This window comes from Rhamphochromis longiceps, linkage group LG12 (genome assembly GCF_057381845.1).
Source record: "Rhamphochromis longiceps isolate RC_006_pf linkage group LG12, R_longiceps_female_GT1.1, whole genome shotgun sequence".
NCBI classification, from domain to species: domain Eukaryota; kingdom Metazoa; phylum Chordata; class Actinopteri; order Cichliformes; family Cichlidae; genus Rhamphochromis; species Rhamphochromis longiceps.
In genome coordinates, this window is record NC_140568.1 from 44,964,007 (window position 1) to 44,983,029 (window position 19,023).

General features: G+C 40.5%; 1 protein-coding gene across 2 annotated transcripts; it reads right to left on the reverse strand.

Annotated features, from left to right (window-relative positions):
- Positions 1–3,750: 3,750 nt before the first annotated feature.
- Positions 3,751–15,306, reverse strand: LOC146658120 (GTPase IMAP family member 8-like). Of its 2 annotated transcripts, XM_085426534.1 has the most exons (6): positions 13,934–15,306; positions 13,813–13,850; positions 12,461–12,512; positions 11,421–11,465; positions 7,622–8,830; positions 3,751–7,521 (listed from the first exon to the last, which is right to left on the reverse strand). In XM_085426534.1, exons 3-6 carry the CDS (start codon positions 12,477–12,479, stop codon positions 5,954–5,956), a joined length of 2,841 nt encoding a protein of 946 aa, XP_085282660.1. In that variant the 5' UTR covers positions 12,480–12,512; positions 13,813–13,850; positions 13,934–15,306; the 3' UTR covers positions 3,751–5,953. The 2 variants fall into 2 exon arrangements, with proteins under 2 accessions (XP_085282660.1, XP_085282661.1); XM_085426535.1 differs by lacking the exon at positions 13,813–13,850.
- Between the last annotated feature and the right edge of the window lie 3,717 nt (positions 15,307–19,023).

Below are 19,023 nucleotides of genomic sequence, written 5' to 3' on the forward strand. Positions count from 1 at the left end.
ATCCTCTGCTGGGCTTTCTTGATGACGGAGGTGATGGTGGGCTCCCACTTCAGGTCCTGGGTGATGGTGGTACCCAGGAAGCGGAATTTGGCTGTGTTGTTCTGTATGATGTCTTGATGTGTTGCTCAAATGTTACTCAAAATTTGGAGATTTTTGTTAAAAAACTAAAAAGCTTGTTCACTTTACTTGGATGCAACATGTATGTGTGATTTTGTTAGAAGTGAGACTCTTCCCCTTTGCAAAATATGACATGAGCATATCAGGCAATACAATCTTCAATAAATCAAACAGAATGCCAGGGCTGTACATTGTACACCTGTAGATGGGCACACAACATGTGTACTGCTTGGAAGCGATAAAGACTGAAGGTCAAAACATCCAAAAACCAACCTGGAATAATAAGTTCTGGTGGTGGTCACAGAAATGTTTTATATGATATCCATCCAGGCAATTTCTTCCACTTGTCCACTTCAACGTCATGGGGATGGGCCATAATGTGAGCTGGAGCCTATCCCAGACACATAGAGACAGACAACCATTCACACTCACATTCACCAGCATGTCTTTGGTGTGTATGAATATCCCAGCATACCTAGAGAGAACCTACGTAGAATTGGGCAGAATATGCAAACTCCAAACAAAAAGGCCCACACTGGCTTCAAACCAAGGACATTCTTCTTCTTCTTGCCAAAAACGATACTCATAACCATCTCACAGATGAAACATTATGTACAGCTACCTTCAAAACTATTAATATTTCCTTTGGCTCTTTCTCTTTAATTGATCTTTCTGAGTTAGCTTCAGTAATGACTTCCTCCGAACCATCAATGTGACTTTTAGACCCCATCCCTTCAAGACTCCTCAAAGAAGTCCTGCCATTAATTAATTAATTAATCTATGTCTATTAATGGACTACATACTACATAATTTTAAGGTGGAAGTTATAATTATCCATTATTTTCACATGATGGCAGAGCTACTGGGACCCGCCCATTTGGCGGGCAAAAACAGTAATGTGGCCATTTGCTCTCCAGCCTTCCTTTAAACATCTTTTAGTTTAACTTCCAGAAACCTGTTGTGCTCTTAGTTGCGTTTGTTTACAGGTGACAGAAGAGCTCAGAGTAAGGCACCAACATGTGAACACACCTTTCCTAACCCTGGCTTACAGGCCAAATCACACCAGTTGCCCCTTTTATCATGTAGTATTTGTCCAAATCAACATAGTTCAAGAATTACTTATGGTAGTTTGTTCAAGCTAGCTACCGTTGTTTTAACTATTCTTGTTCTTCTTGTTTCCATCCAGATGTAAAACAAATGTAGCTGTCCGTACTAGGTAAGCTCTCATGCTGGCAGCAGTGTAAAGTGAGCGATTCTCTACAAGATACATGTAGATTTCACTGAACTGGAGCTCTGGGAGAGACGTCACCACTTTAAGGCTTTTTTAGAAAGCCCTGCATGAAATAGGGGCCACAGGTAGAGCAAGAGTAACAATGCCACAAATGGTGTTGAATAGCACCTTAGGATTACCTCTGCTCTTTGTAACCAAGTGTGAGAAATAGGCAGCCCTCACATCTCTGATCACATTATTAAAAGAAGCTAAAAGGTCCTTTAGGTAGAGGAGATGAACAGTTAGGTGAGTTTTCCTCCACCTGCGCTCTGCTTTACGACAATCATGTTTTAGACAACGAATACTGTCATTTAGCCAAGGAGGAGATTTGCAAGCAGAAACTTTCCTCGTTTTAACCGGATAAATTTCAGCTAAAATAGAAAGGCAATAATTATTCAAAAGATTGGTTGAATGATCAAAAACTCTAGGCTGGGTAATAAAAGTATAGCCATCCGGGCAGAGTTCAACAAATGACGAATAGTCTACGTCCCACTGCCAGGTCTCAGTTAGGAATAAAAGAATCCAGTTTTTTAGATAATATAAAATCATTCAACAAGAATGATTTATTAGACAGAGATCGAGGTTAAAAAAGCGCCATATTCAGCGAAGTAGAAGCCTCCGTATTTGCGGAGGCTCAAGTTAAAGGACGTAGATACTCAGGGTTTGAACCATCTTGCTCATAGAATCCGAGGGAAGAAAAAGCCAGCCAGCAGAAGAGTCTGGATAAACCCTCCCCAGGCAGGCCAGTCTCAAAGAGCCGGGCCCAGCGTATCCAAACAGGGACGTGGAAAACAAGTCCACCTCCATGGAGCTTCTCTGAGCACAGGAGACAAGGCACGCTCGGTGTCACTTCCCAGCCGAACCCCGCAGCCAGTAAAGCCTGAGCTTTACCTGAAAGCCTCCTCTTCTCACTCTCCTTCTCCGTGGTCTAGAGGATCCGCCGAAATCACCTGACGAGGATCCAGCTGATGGAAGAGGGTGGAAAATGCCGAAGGAGGACGAAGAGACATCATGAGGCATCATAAAAGATGGGATAGATAGCAAAGCCAGACGATCATACACCAACGCAGCCAATACATCGTTAAAACTAAATGAGAACAGCAAAGCAGAAAAAAAATAACACAAAAGTAGTGGAGCAAACTGCACCCGGCAGCGGCAGAGCCAAACACATGCGCCACCATACCCTTCATCATGATACCATAGCACAATAGTGCCATGATGAAGGGTATGGTGGAACAGCTGCATCTGGGATGCTGCAATCTAGTGATTGCGCTTCTGGCTGAGCCGCTGTCCACATTGGATGGGAGGAAAGCATGGAAGGAGGCGTTGGATTCGGGCAAGGGAGGGTGGTGGTGTGGGTGTATCAGTATCAGTGTACATGTGTGTTGGAATGTATATCTTGTGTTCAGCCTGAGAGAGTGTCCTTTTGCCTATTAGTCAAAGATCAACAGTCCACAGCCTACGCAGGTGTGGGGGTAGCCGCATGAGAGATGCTGTAAATGTTGTTTTGGGACAAACAAACTGCATCAGTTTTACAGTTATTCTTAATGTCATCACTGGTCTCCTGTTGTATCATCTGTTTAAGAGCCGTGAGCTCGTCCAAGATGTTTTCCATATTGCGTTCAGTAAGAACAGTCTGAGTACTCACAGCTCTTCCCACATTTTCAATCATACCTGCCAGCTTTGTGGCGGTTTGAACAGCAGTCACCGCTTTCTCCAATTTCAGATAAGCCAGGGCCGAGCCAGCTACGATCACCAAGAGCCCCGTTATTATGGTTCCAAATAGGTAGATGTTCTCAATGTCCTCAGTAGACAGTCCTGCCAGGCACACAACGTGGCACTTCTGCCACCCATCCATTGTGTATCCAGCAGGGAACGTCCCTCCAAGACACTCTCCCAAACCTCGGCTTCTCGTCAAGAATAGAGTGTCAATTGCATTAAGGGACCAGTTGATCAAATCCATAACTCTTCTTTAGGTTTCAGAGAACAAGAGGGAGATAGAGGCTTTCTCGGGGTTAGAGTCAGACGAGACCAGATAAGGAGATAGAAGCAGCAAGCAGGGAAGATAAGGGAAGGAGAGGGTGAAAGATGTGTCCGCCTCCTCCGAGAGCCAAGAGACTATTTAAGTCTCACCCGTCTTTCTGTCTCCTTTCACTTTTTCCATGCTAGAAAAAATATTTTGCCCTGCCATGCTGTTAATTGATGTGGTAGATAAATAATTTATGAAAATATCACTAAATCTGTCATTTATTATTTTTAATATTGAGTAATGATCATATCTCACCTCTAGTCTTCTCTGTCTTGATTTCAGGTTTCCACCATGTGCTGTAGATAGATCAGGAGGTTAACTCGACCAAGCAGTCAGAATACCGGAATAGGGAGGATGGTGTAGGTTTGAGTTTATTAGATTGATACATATATACCAACAACACAGTGTACATCACTGTCAGTATCCTTAAATTCAGAGCAGTTTTAGAGCAGTTTCTGAAAGTCAACAACTTTAATGGAATATATTCCCGACTGTAGTGTAAGCACAGCAAGTGCAGAAAGAGTGCAATGATAATTGAATTGGGGGAGGGGCGACCTGTTATCAGGTTACACATGCAAAGGGAGTTAACTTTTAGATTATAATACACCAACAAAGGAATCCATCTGTGGCCTTCCTCATTATCCATCCTCATCATTCCTATGAAAATACCCAACAAAGGTGTCAAAACACAAATAGTCATAGCCAAAAGTGTACAGCAGCTTGTAAGACTTATTTCTTTCAGTATGATTGGGCCTAAGGACTTTGGTAATAATCAAAGACTCACATAAATATGATGAAGATCAAGACACTGAATGAAATTATAGTTTCAAAAAGATTTAAAATATCACACACAAGTCAATGTCAGTGTTTATATTAATATACCTGCACAACCTCTATGTGTTATATAGACCTTGCCATTGCACAGCTCATAGCCTTAATGCTTCCTCTATGTGACCATCTAGCACTACTGCCAGCATAGACTAAGTGGAGAGCTGCTCACGCATTTAGTGCTGAGTTGAGAGCATCAGGCTGCAAATGCAGCTACACATTCAAAGGATTTCAAATTGTTTTAGGTCTTAAACTGGCTTTGTAACTCTTCAAAAATAAAAAATAAAAAAATCCACTCAAAAAGCACATTTCCCACCAAGTCCAGAGCACCGGTTACAAATTCTAAAGTTTTATGGATCTGTGATAACTGCAATCTTCCTTTCTCTTCCTGTTCTGCACTACGTTCCATGCTAATGCTGCTGACAGACAGAAATTAAACTGCTGCAAAACACATGTGTCAGAGTGGGTGTGGGGATTAGGAAGCTCAGTTTGATTTGACAGGATCTTCAATGAAATTAAAGAAAACATGAAATCAAAATCTGAATGAAGATGCTTTGTTTCATCATTTAAGTACCATCCACACGAATCACAGGGAAACACTCAGTATTTGGAAAATCAACAGATGCATAAAATACTGTTATTCTTCGTTATGTCACTAATTATGAAGCAAAGAATTTATATTTGACATTTATCAAAATAAAGTCAAATATTATCTACTGTATCTGATTATTTTCAATGATAATTGAGTAAATGTTGTTATAATTAGATATTGCAGAGGCATAAATAATATCTAAACTTTACGGTCATATATCTGACTATTTAATAAAAAATAATGAGATTTTATAATAAAACTCGATAATTACTGATTACACAACATGTATGAAAAAACCCAAAACAAATAAACACAATAAAAATAGAACTATTCCCAATAAAATACAATAAATCAAATCACACACTCTCCAGATTTTTACCAAACATTACAGAAAACAACAAATCAGAAAAGATTAAAATGACTGATTCAACTTACAGTGCAGTACAGAGCAAAACTAACAACTTAAATGAAAATCCTGGTACTTAAAGAGCTCAGCCCAGGAAAAATTATTTGATTCATAACTTCGAAAAAAGACAAGAATAAAGGTACCTGATCACCAAATGTGTCGTCTTTCTTTGTGATCAAACATTTAATACCCCCGCCCACACAAACACACACACAATGATAACATTAGAATGACAAAGTCACACTGATAACTGTTCTGTTCTTTACTTATTTGAAAATAATTTGTTTTTCCTGCATCATTGCAACTTATACTCTGTTTCTATTTTGAAGTAAATTATGATAAAAACATTTATTTGCTGGAAAAACACTGACCATAGCTTCAACTCTGCCAGGTGGGAGATTAATGAGCTGAGACAGAGTGGAACATGCTGGTTCCACGTGGGTCTTTTAGCAACTAATACCTATTCAGTCTTTGGAGTTAGTTTAACCAGTCAGAAGCTTTGGTAATGTTGGGATAGTGACTTGTGGTTTAATGGTGAGACTGGAGTCCGACACTGTGTTTAAGGCAGGTTCGATGACACCCAGTCAGAATTATTTGCTGTTGCGAGGAAATCCCAAACATTTAAAACGTGCAGAACAACAAATCGGTGCTTCTTTAACGTTTTTTCCCAGTACAAATGAAAGAAAAACAACTGAAATCATTCATTTCTCGTCATAAAATGCTGCAGCCTGATGCTTCACTGACCTCATCACTTAAGATTTTTTGCATCAATTCACTTAATTGTTGTTCATGTTTTTCCTGTAGTTCGTCCTTGTCCTCCTCAGTTTTTGCGTTCCTCATTTGTTTTTCATGTTTTTCCACTAGATGTTTGATCTTTCTCAGGTTTTCGCTCTTCTTGGTCACACGTTTGACTAAGTCGTTCATTTCCTTCACATGTTCTTCCCGCTGAGCATTTAATTCATCCATGTGTTTCTTTTGGGATTCGTTGAACTCTTCTGCTTTCTGTCTGGCTTTTCTTTCATAGCTCTTCTTTAGGTCCTCCAGTGTTTTCTGATGATTGTTCTCTGTTATTTCCATTTCTCTTCTTATTTGTTCCTCTTGTAATTTGTTGTTTTCGTATTTTATTTTTTCTTGTTTGTAACTTTCCAGCAGTTTGTCTATTCTTTCTTCCTCCTCCTGTCGTCTCTTTTCATCTTCTTGTCTTTGTTTCTCTCGCTCTTCTCTTCGTTCTTTCTCCCAGGCTTCTTGTTTTCGTTGCATCTCTTCTCTGGTCTCTTCCAGCTGTCTGTCGACACTTTCCTTTGCCTCTTTTTCCAAATGAATTTGTCTGTCCAACTTTTCAAGTTCTTCTTTGAATTGTTGTCGATATCTTTCTTCTCCAGTGTCCTTTTCCTTTTCCTCCTTTTCTCTCATTTCTTCTTCTTTTTTCTTCTTCTCTTGTTCTTCCTTAATTTTGTTCATCATTTCCTCGAGTTCTTCAGCTTTCTGTTTTCCCTCCTTTTCTGATTTTTCTCTCTCTTCTGCCATTCTTATTTTCATTGCTTTCATTTCTTGCTTATGTTTTCTTTCAATCTCTTCCTTTTCCTTCTGCATCTCTTCTTCCTTCTCCTTCAGGATCCTCAGCGTTTCCTTCTTTATTGCTGCTTCAGCCTCTTGCAGCATCTCATTGGTGTAGAAGCTTCCTCCATTGTTCTTCACCATGGTGTCAATCTTTTTTATCAGCTCACTGACTTGTGTGCAGTTTTGTTTGTCAGAGTTATTGAACACATGGTATCTTCCTCCACAGTTAGAGATCAGCTTCTTAAAGGAATCATGACATTTGTTCTTGATATAATCATCAATAGACTCTCCCTGACGCTCCAGATCGTCTCCTCTGGTAAAAAGGATGATGGTGAACTTTTCTGAATTCTTCCCAAAGAATCTTTTAGTGAGCCTGATCGTTTCTCTCTCCTCTGCTGTGAATCTACCAACCCCTATCACCACCAAGAAGACATGCGGTCCTGGAGCCAGCTGGCTGATACATTTCACCAGCTCTTCTTGAACTTCTTCATTGGACAAACTTGTGTCAAACAGACCAGGAGTGTCGACCACAACAACAGGACGACCGTCCACCTCACCCTCTGCCTTCGTACAATATGTTGTGACCGACATTTGACTTGATGCAGCTATAAACTTGTCGTTTCCTAAAATCGTGTTTCCTGTAGAGCTCTTTCCACAGCCGGTCTTCCCAATCAGCACAATCCTGAGACAATCTGAGTCTTTTCCTTCAACTTCATCACCTAAAACATGAAAACAATCAGAGTTAAAACTTGTATACTGCTGGATTAAAACTCTTTGGGTCACTGAACACATAAAAATATTAAAATCTAAACTACTTACAAGTCATCATGTTCGTCTTCAGCTTCTCAAGTTCATCATGTTGCATCTGTATGGATTTATCTTGTTGTAAGACTTTGTCCATCTGTGCATGTAGAAATGTTGTCTTTGTATAACAGTGTGGTTTGTTTGTGGCATCACTAATTTTGTCCACAACCTCAAACATCTTTGTAATCTGCTGTTTGTCTTTGATGTTGAGAACCACATGTCTTTGTCCGAACGTCTGAAGAAGCTTCTGGATGTCTTTGTCTATACTTAATATATTTTCAGCAGCTGGATCTGTAGGATCTGAGCCCACAGTGAACAGAATCATGGTGAAGTCATTGACTCGAGAGCTGAATGCATCCTGGATGGTCTCTAACTCTCCCTTGTCTTCATTAGTGAGGGGAGCCACAGATAGGACCAGGATGAAGGCATGGACACCCTCAGGATCACAGAGGGAGATACACCTGAGTGATTCCTCCATCACTGCCTGCTGAGGTTTTCCATACAAGGCAGGCAGCTCCACCAGGGAAAGCCAACGTCCACACACCTCTCCCTGATGTTTAACACACTCTGATGAGTTGGAGGCTGAATGAAGCTCAGTCTGACCTAAAATGGCCTTGGCTGCTGACGTCTTCTCTGCTCCTCTCCTCCCACACAGAACCAGGTTCAGACTGGACTTCAGATTGGGTTTAGCCTCTTCTTTTAATATGAGATATTTTCCCCAGTTTTTAGTCACCATCTCATTCATTTCTTCCATCAACTCTGAGGAATCTGAGAAGGAGTCTTTTCTGTCAAAATTAATGTAGTGCTGCTTTTGTTTGGATTCTTCAATGAGTTTATCCACTGACTTATTCCCTTCCTGATTATGCGTTCGGATGACGATGGAGTGATTAAAAGCATCTTGACCAAACAAGCTCAGGACCAAATTCAGAGTCTGTCTGTTCTCCTCAGTAAAATCAGAAGGTTTGACTAACAGCAGCAGAACGTTTGGTCCAGGAGGACAGAGACTCACACAGCTCTTCATCTCTTTAAACAGCTCATTCACAGGCAGACTGAAGATGTCGGGAGTTTTTACAACTGTGGGAGGTTTCCTGTTCCTCTCTCCAGAGGCAGCACCAGATTGCTTTCCTCCAAAACCTTTAGACTCTTTTTTCCCAACGAGGAGCTTTTCCAGGGCTGATTTCTTGTCATTACTTTTTCCAAACAGCATTATCCTGAGTTCACGTGCTGCAAAAAACAATGTAAATTGCCTCAAAAATTATGAAACACATATTTATGTCACATTCTATTAAATAGTTTGTAATTGCTAATCATTTCACTTGAGAAATAATCACTTACAAATTTGTCTTAAAACAGGTTGCTTAGTGATAGCGCTGGCAGTTACACTTTCCGATATGGTTTCTTGATTAGTTGAAAAGCCATATCAGCTCTCTATTTAGGAGGATAAGCTCATGCAGATGTTTTAAAGGCACTACCGTGATTTTGTTGGGCAGAGGTGGCAAAAGTACAAACTTGATTTACTTAAGTAGAAGAAATGAAACAACTTATTTACTCAAAAGTGGAAATGTACAGGATGTCAACGCTAGCCCTTTATATTATAACATATGATAACCTTTCTTTGGGGCCTCTGAAATACACCCAGAAACTACAAGTGGCTCAGTCAATAGGGGACCTACCATTAACAGGTGGGACTGATGACTTGACCTACAAGGCTATTCAGGTTTGGTTTATCTTATCAGGGTTACGAGGAAAGACACCTGGACAATTTCTAGGTAGTTAGTACTCCAGCTGGTGCAGGGGTGCAGCTGGGTAAGACCCATAGGACCAGAGATTAGGACCTTTTTATCAGAGAACCCTCCCCCCAAAAAAAGGTTCCTCTCCAAGGGTTGTTGGCCCGCAGATTGGCACCGGACTGTCCTTTGTCACTGATTCTGTTTATAATTTTTTGGACAGAATATTTAGGTGCATTCAAGGGCTACACACTTATTAGGTGCTGGGATCAATGGTCTCAGGGTATAATCTCTGATTTTACCTCTGATCTTACCGAATTTCCCAGAGTAATCCACCCGAGGGATTAATAAACTTTTATCTTATCTGATTTTTGATTTTGTTGATTTTGCAAGGGACTGACTTCCAGTTTGCACTAGTGTGGTGTGACACAATTAGGATGACAATTAGCACTTCCAAGTTTGAAATGTCAAGAATGTCACAAGACATAAAGATTGGGATGGCCACTAACTTTTTGTCATGGTCCGTGGGAGTGCCTGGAGGGGGTTTTCCTTGTGTGGCTGCTGAGCCATCCCTTTGGGGCAGGGACTTCAGTGCTTCAAGTGAGCCTCAGCTGCGAGCAATCAGCGGGAGACCTACTTCAGCTGACTCAACCGGCCCCTCCTTGCCAGTTTGTTCTACTCTTCTTGGTGGTAAATTACGTTTCCCTTTGTGGTTTTCCTTGTGTGATTTATCTGTTGGAGTAATTCCTGTCTTCCCTTCATTCAGCGGAGTTTCAACCCTGGCTTCACCTTACTGGGACAGTCCCTGTCTCCCAGCCGGCTCGCCTGCCTGCCCTCTAACCTCCACGCTTCAGCTTGAGACCCTCCAGAAGCTTCCCACGGACCTCTCTCCCCTCTCCTCAGTGAAACGAACCATGACTGGCACAGTAAGGCGAACTATTCTCCAGTTTCTAGTTATCAAGCTCTAGTTTTCTCTTTCGATTTTAACTACCTCTCCATCTGTTACAGAATATCCCCTCGCCTCTCTGACCTCTTCCGCGTTCCTGCCACTAGCCTTTTGGGCCCCTCGTCACTTTTGGCCACCTTTTCAAATAAATATCACTGTAAGCATTCCACGCCCATGTTTGTCTGTGTTTTTGGGTCCACTTTCCTGGGCAAAGCTGTTGGTTCATGATACTTTCTGCTTCTTAATTCAGATCAAACTGAGGTTATTGTACTCTGCCTTAAAATCTTAGAAATATGGTATCTAACCAGATTCTTACTCTGGATGGCATTACCTTGGCCTCCAGTAACACTGTGAGGAACCTTGGAGTCATTTTTGACCAGGACATGTCCTTCAACGCACATATTAAACAAATATGTAAGACTGCTTTCTTCCATTTGTGCAACATCTCTAAAGTTAGAAATATCCTGTCTCAGAGTGACGCTGAAAAACTAGTTCATGCATTTATTACTTCCAGGCTGGACGACTGTAATTCATTATTATCAGGAAGTCCAAAAAACTCCCTGAAAAGCCTTCAGCTGATCCAAAATGCTGCAGCAAGAGTCCTGACAGGGACTAGAAAGAGAGAGCAGATTTCTCCTGTTTTGGCTTCCTGTTAAATCCAGAATTCAAAATCCTGCTCCTCACATACAAGGTCTTAAATAATCAGGCCCCATCTTATCTTAATGACCTTGTAGTACCATATCAGCCTATCAGAGCACTTCGCTCTCGCTCTGCAGGCCTACTTGTTGTTCCTAGAGTATTTAAAAGTAGAATGGGAGGCAGAGCCTTCAGTTTTCAGGTCATATGATTGTTGGGTTTTTCTCTGTATCTACTGTACAATATAAAGCGCCTTGAGGCGACTGTTGTTGACTGTTGTTCTTACCAGAGTAAGAATCTGGTTAGATACCATATTTCTAAGATTTTCAGATTAAAATCTGGTTGGCTGATGCCTGACAACACAGGAGGGGAATGTCATTGTAGGATTAGTAGAGCTTTATCCCTCCCTTCCTGAATTATATAGCTTTTGGCATTATAACTAATACTTTAAATGAAATGATTTTTATTTTACTCATGATACATCAATGTTGTTAGTTCAACTTACAGTCCTTGATGTCATAGCTGCTATCTTCTGGTTTTTGGAAATCCTCTGCAAAAATATAAAGAACTCAAGTTATCCTTCAACACTTAAATGTGGAAAATCTCTTGGTGTTACAGGAATGTGTCATGAGGTCTCTACTTCTGATATGCCAAGTAATTAGTGTACTTGACTGAAAACAATTCATACCATCTCAATTAAGTTTAAAGATTGGACCCTGAGCCGGTGAGAAAAGACTAGAAGCAGAGATTTTATCCCAAGTTGTTTTTGGTTGTTTTTTTTATCGTATCAACTTGACCCCAATTTTATAAAGTTCTGATCATCTTCAAAGATGGAGCATTATTTCACAGATAACATCTTTTTTCTGCACATCCCAGTATCACTAACAATACCATGAATCTATTTCTTGTTCCTAAGTGGTCACTGGAGAAACTAAAGAAATCCGAATTTGGATTTCAAAACAAACCAAGAAAGTATCTCAGCATATCACTGTCTCTGAGTGAAGTATTTACAAGCATGGCTTCCTTAATCCGGCTTCTTTGTGTTTCTTGTTGTGGGCAAGAAGCCATTTTGTCAGGGGTTTTTGTTATCCTGCTTTCTTTTCGTACTTCGTGTGGGTGGACTAATTATACAATTCACCCTGGAGTGTGTGTCTGTGATAATCCACCTGTTCCTGATTGCCTGGTAGATCAGGGAGCTATTTAAGGTGCCTTCAAGCAGCTTTCAGTTATTTATTTTTTATTTACATTCATTCTTTCAGCAAGTGAAGCGACTGGAAATGAACGAGTAACTATATTGGCAGAACAGGGCGACATGTACTGTGAGCATGTTGGATATGTTTATCAGCCAACGTTGCTTCTAAAACCTGCAGCACAGTGTGATCATGGCAGTTGGATCCTGCTCCACCCTACTGCTGCACCTGTTTGTTGTGTGCTTTCACTTCCAATACCTGAACAGATGTTACAGTTACTCTCTAAATCTACTCTCTGTGGACGGTGTGAGTGCAAAGTCCTCACTGCTGATCAATAACATGTGAGTGGACTCACCAGCTGTTTTGGTTGCCATGATGTCAATTTTCTGAAAAGACCTGGGGATGAACTGGAAGGAAAAAAAAGTATTTTAGGTTCTTTGAATCACACGACATGTGATGGTAGGTGGACAAAGGGGCTGTAAGCATGAATGGTTCTAATGGAACGGCACAAAAAAGAGAGAAGTTGTTATTGTGATATTGTTTTATGCAGTACTTCAGTTGGTCTCCGGTTGGTCACCATGTAGAGAATGTTTTATACAAACTGGGGGGTCAAGTGTAACCAATTACATTTAGACGATTAAGACATCATGAGTAACTGCAGAAAGAAGGTTTACATCTTTCACTTTCAATTTCAGTTTTCAAAGAAAAGTCTTTGTATAGACTGATCAACCAGATTTATCCTGAGCAAAAGATTGAAGAATCAGGGGACCTCAGTCTGAACACATGTAGAAGTGTTTTATACACATGGATGATTTATTTCACGTTCTCAACCTCAGAGATCATTTATGCTTTCAGGAGGCCTACTGTGCACAAGAAGATATTACTTGAATGAGTTTTAATTAAAGAATATTATGATGGATCCATTTGATCCACTCATGTGTGCTGCATTCAAGTGCATAATTGGACTAAGATTATTCCAAACAGTCGGACAGAAACGACCAACTATAGACCACATCACCTGGATCATAATCACATTCACATCTTACTACAAGGATTAATTTAGCAAACGCTTCTGAGAACGATGATTAGATGAGATCACGAGAGTCTAAAAACTCCAGTAAGTGAAACACGATCTGAGTGTGGGCGGTACATCTGCAACAAAGAGAATACCAGGACCTGTTCCAGCCCGCTGGGTACAGGTGAGCAGCTGCAAAAAAGGTGTGTGTGTGTGTGTGTGTGTGTGTGTGTGTGCGTGTGTGCGTGCGTGTGTGTGTGTGTGCGTGCGTGCGTGTGTGTGCGTGTGTGTGTGTGTGTGTGTGTGTGTGTGTGTGCGCGTGTGTGGGGGGAGTTGTGGCAGTTTCAGAAGAGAGATTAAAAGTTTCATATAGATAAAATATTAAAATATTCCTCTTCACTCAACCGTCTCACCCTCCAGTTTATATGCAATCTTTCTGTCTACTCAGAGGAAATCATTGATGTCATCATAGGTTATATAACAAATAACCTAAGTTTCATGTTTCTGCTCATTCTGTGCAGTCATTTGATAAAAGCACAAAACAAATATTAGGAATTATAGTTCTGCATCATATCACACAGGTTCACTCTCTGCAGCCATAAAGAAAAGATGTAAATGAGGAAAAATCAAAAGTATATTAAAGGCAGTAACGATCAAAGTGAAACTATCATTAACAAAGAATCACGACGCACCTCACAGCACAAACACAGCTAACAAAGGTGCAGCAGACCTGCAGAGAATCCAAAGCATGAGAAAACATTTAGTGATGAGTTTCACTGTTCAGAAAAAACAGCAGATAAATTTGTGCTTTACCTGTTTGTCGTCCTCCCAGTTCACAGGTGAGACATGGCGCCTGCTTCTTTGTTTGGTTTCACCTCTGACGACGGTATGAAGGCGGGCTTAACGCTGCCCACCCAATCAGAAGTTAGAAACACTGCTCATGTTTTCTCTGAGCCTTCTTTTCTTCCCTTTTGATTGGGTGGGAACAACCACCCACCCATACTCTGTGTGCTGGTGTTTGGGTGGGGTGAGTCTACTCGACACAAATTTATGCCTTATATTTGTATATTTGTACAGATTTGTGTCGACGTTCAGAGGCTGGATCCATGCAGAACAGATGACAAAACATCTGCATCGGTGCGCCTTCATGTTTGTCGTCTGGTTGCACCGATGTTCTGTACGACATCCTGATGTGTTGTCGGTCTGATGTTCGTTGTTTAAAGTTTAAAAGAATACATTTGCCCTCTGTCACTTTAATGCAGCGTGCATTGTGGTTGTGTGAGAAGCCGAGAGCATGAAATTTAATAACTCCACAGACTACAGCTAATCTGTCAGAAAGCAAAAGGAATGCAGGGCCTGTTCCAGCCTGCTGTGTTAGGAACGACGGTTACAAATAAAAGTGCGAGACAAAGATCGTCACAACAAAAATGTGAGTGTGCGTGCCTGTTACTGTTGCTCCTGCTTTTTCTCTTCAGCTTAACTTTTACTTACTCATTTCTTTGTCTTTTGCTTTATAGTTGGAGTGTTGAACTCTTTATATTGAATTATTTAAATTGTTTAGTCTGTTACTGTCTAGGTGCAACTGTGATCCATATAATTTCCTTTGGGATTAATAAAGTATTCTGATTCTGAAACACACAAAACAAAATCATCAAACAACACTCACACACAACCCTTGACACTCATGCCCATGGAGAGTGGATGGCAACTTCTGACCACGGTCTGTGGATATCAGCTGATACAGTGGCTTGCAAAAGTATTTGACCCCCTTGAACTTTCCCACATTTTGTCACATTACAGCCACAAACATGAATCCGTTTTATTGGAATTCCACTTGAAAGACCAACACAAAGTGGTGCACACGTGAGAAGTGGAACGAAAATCAGACATGATTCCAAACATTTTTACAAATAAATAACTGCAGCTGGGTTAGCCTCACTTTAACTCAATGCGTGCACGGCTGCAATGAACAAAACACAGTCCAGCAGCTTCACGCCGAAACTTTACGTGTCATGTCACTAACTTACCGACACAGTGACTTATCTTTCCGAGAAGTCAAAACACACTTACTGATACTACATAAAAACAAGCTAACTTCTCCGGATGCTCCGTGTAACTCACGCGCCACCGCCCTCTCTCCTCGCGCTCTCTTTTTTCTCTTTTTCCTTCTCCACCCTGTGTTACCTTCACAGACCATATCCCCGTAGGAAATTACAGTTCTTCTTCTTCTTCTTCTTCGGTCAAGTTTAACGGCAGCTTGCATCCAAAACTGTTGCATTACTGCCATCTCCTGGCTGTCAACCGTCCGTCACTCCTGAATCCTCAGATCCTCTTGATGAGACCAGTATTTCTCAAAAAACGAAAAACCACCACCTTCCCTTCACCATGACTTAACTTATTAACCACTTGTTCCAATGTAAGTTCCCTTCCACCACTCATTTCACCCCACATCACCCTCCTGTGACTTGCATACTTCCTACAAGGAGTACATGCTCAACCGTCTCCATATCAGTGCACCCATCACACAACCCAGTCGGATGTTTCCCTATCCTAAAAAGAGTACCATTTAAAAAGCAGTGGCCCGTTCGAATTCGACTGATAACAACCTCCTGGAAATTACAGTTCTCACAAGCAAGCCACAATAAAACAAAGATAACTTATTTTAAACAATGCAAACATGTTTTTAATCATTTGACATGAACTTTGATCTTTTTAATACACAAGAATTTTAATTTAAATAAATGAACTCTTTGATATTAATATTCTCAGACTTCACTTATCTTTTACTATTTATGCATCTTTTTAACCCGGGTTACAAATATAAAGTGCCTTGAGGTGACTTCTGTTGTGATTTGGTGCTGTGTAAATAAAATTGAATTGTATTAAAATTGAATTAATTATTTTTCCTTGGTTGTGTGAAATCCGAGAAAAACATCTCTATACAAGGTCTATTAGTTTATGTTGTGAGGTTGGGTGTTGATTCTGGAGTGCAAAATTACTGATGGAAGATGGACAAGAAAAGGTCAAACAAGAAACAAGATCACATTCATTAGCAGGGATAGTAAAAACTTCTGTTTACCTTTGCTAGCCTCTTGGCTATGATAGTAAACAGTAGACACTGATGTGGGTCATTGAATCTTTTGGACTGAGTTCAGCACAATATTAATTAAGCCATTAATTGAAAGAGGTGTATGCTTGCCCAGGACACCAACAAGGCCAGGACTGCCCCTGCTAGCAATCGCAGCCTGGGTCCTTCATGTGTCAAACTAATGATCAAATTTAGGAAACATTAAATGATTCGATTAACATTTATGGTTTTATTTATTATTACACCCTTTTCCAGTCCTTTTACATCTATGACAAAATGTGTACAGACTTTACGGAGGGCCGTACTTTAAATTTTTAACCTTTACTTTTTAAACACATGATGTCTGTGAATTACTTACATAATATCAACATATCAAGGAGTCTGTTTTTCTTTACTCAAAGAAAAGACTCAAGAGTCAAAAAACGTCACAATATGTCAAATTAAAGCACAATTTCTCCAAATGTGCACTTCTTTTTCAGTCAGGGTGGATTTACAGCATCCACATCAGCTCAGGTAATAAAAATACAATCGTGAGAAGAAGTGAACTTTAACATTGGAGCTTCCGTTCGAGTCTTGCTTAGATGATGTGAAGCATCTCATGGATCTTCTTTCTTGTTTTATGCATCAGCCTTGTGTACTTTATTTGAACAAATGTAGGGAGAAGCAGCTCCTTTTTAGCTTCTGTGATGCATTTACTTCTCACACCCTAAACTAGATGTGATTTTCCAAATGTGTGTGGAGCAAAATGACTTTTCACTGATGACGTAAATGTCCTGACCAAGAATCATTCAGGATTAACAACACAAACTGTTCTGATAGCAGAAACACTGTCTGTCTGTCTTATACTTCTCAGAGGTTACTGTTAGTTTTACAAACACATTTTTTTCATGTCTGTTTATGTGGTTTTCATGGGTAAAGTGATTATCTAACTTTTCTTTGCTCTCCAGTATATATGGGGAAACTTGCAGGCTTTATTAAAACTGTCACAACATATTATCTGATGCCGCCTCAGGGCTTATACTATATCCAGATGCCACTCTATACGACACAAATGTCTAAATGATTTCCATTTCTGTACCTTATGACAGCTGAACCAACCATAGACAAACAGGTCTGACAGCTTGTGCTATAAAGAAATAAATGCACATAACACACACTGCACAAGTTTTCGTTGTGGACATTTCTGGCATCAAACAAAATGTATTTGTTGAAACTCTTCCCCAAACAGTGCTGGAATTTTTGCAGTAATAGCTGGATAACTGAAATTCCAGAGAAGGTTTTATTGTTGATTATACGTTTACAGCACTTCAGGAAAGCAGTAGTCATAGTAACACATCTGTCATTGTTCTCTGTGCAAGTTCATCTGTTTTAATTGTACATTGTTTCTAAATGCTGTCTTCATTTTAATACACTTTGATCTTTGACTCCAAAATACAAAGTCCTACAGCTGAACTGACGGGACTGAAGAATGACGTAAATGGAAGAAACCACAATGTTGGAATTATTTTTGTTTGTAACTCAGTTATGCAGAAAAATATGTGGACACCACCTTTGAATGCTAGTTAGAAGTTGGTTACAGAGTTATTTAAGATATGAGGAACAGCAGGTGAGTGGTGCTTTCTTTATCAAACGGCACCAAGAGCAGAAATTTCACAGACAACATGATGAGAGTTCAACTATATTTAAAAGAATATATTTACGTCTCTATATCTAGATATCTTTATACACACACATATTAAAAAAATAAATAAATAAAAAGAATTCCCTTCTCATCCCTGCAGTGGGTCTTGTCTACTCCCCACTGCTGTGTAATCAATTATTGTAAATGTAAATGTTATCAGGAAATGATCAGACAGGAGAGAGTTTTCAGGAAACACTGTTAAATGTGTAGTTTCTATGCCATATGTTAAAACAAGATCTAGAGTGTTAAGGTTCAATGCAGGGGATTCAAACGCAGGACTCCTGAATCAGCTGAAAATGGTCTGTATTTGTATGGCGCTTTACTTGATCCTAAGGACCCCAAAGCTCTTTACACTATACACAATCATCCACCCATTCACACACACATTCACACACTGGTGATGGCAAGCTACAGTGTAGCCACAGCCGCCCTGGGGCGCACTGACAGAGGTGAACACAAGGATTTATTTACAGAGTTCACCAAAGTGTATATACAGAGAGTGCGGGGTAGTGCTACATGTGAGGGACGGGCTCCAGGGAAATCCAAGGTGGGAATAACTCGCTCTCCAACTCACGACAGCAGTCCTCTTCTTTCACACTTGACACACAGATTCACACGCGAAGGGTAATCCAGGGGTCTGTAGATAAGGAGAGAGGAATGAGAACGATATTCACAGAAAACACTTGACTTTCACTAACGTGTGGCAGACAACAATCCAGCGAAGACCAGCAGTCACCTCCTGGCTTAAATGCCGTTCACCTTGATGGGCATCAGATGTGTTCTTTTCCGTGGGCGTGGGCAGAGGGCGTGAACCCACAGTGACTTCCACCCCGGCGACAGAGAGGAGGAGAGAGAGAGAGCACGAGAGAGAAAAAAAGACAGAAACGGCCGATCAGCGTGACATAGAGTGTGATTAAAGTGGTGGGTGGGTTCTTTTACATTTTGAGAGAAACCAATTGAGTCTAATAACAGATTAAATGCCATGTTGAGGCTGTCATTTTTAGCATCTACGTGGATGTTAAAATAACCCACAATAATTATTTTATCTGAGCTCAGAACTAAATCAGATATGAAGTCTGAGAAATCAGACAGAAACTCTGTGTAAGGCCCAGGTGGACGATAGATGATAACAAG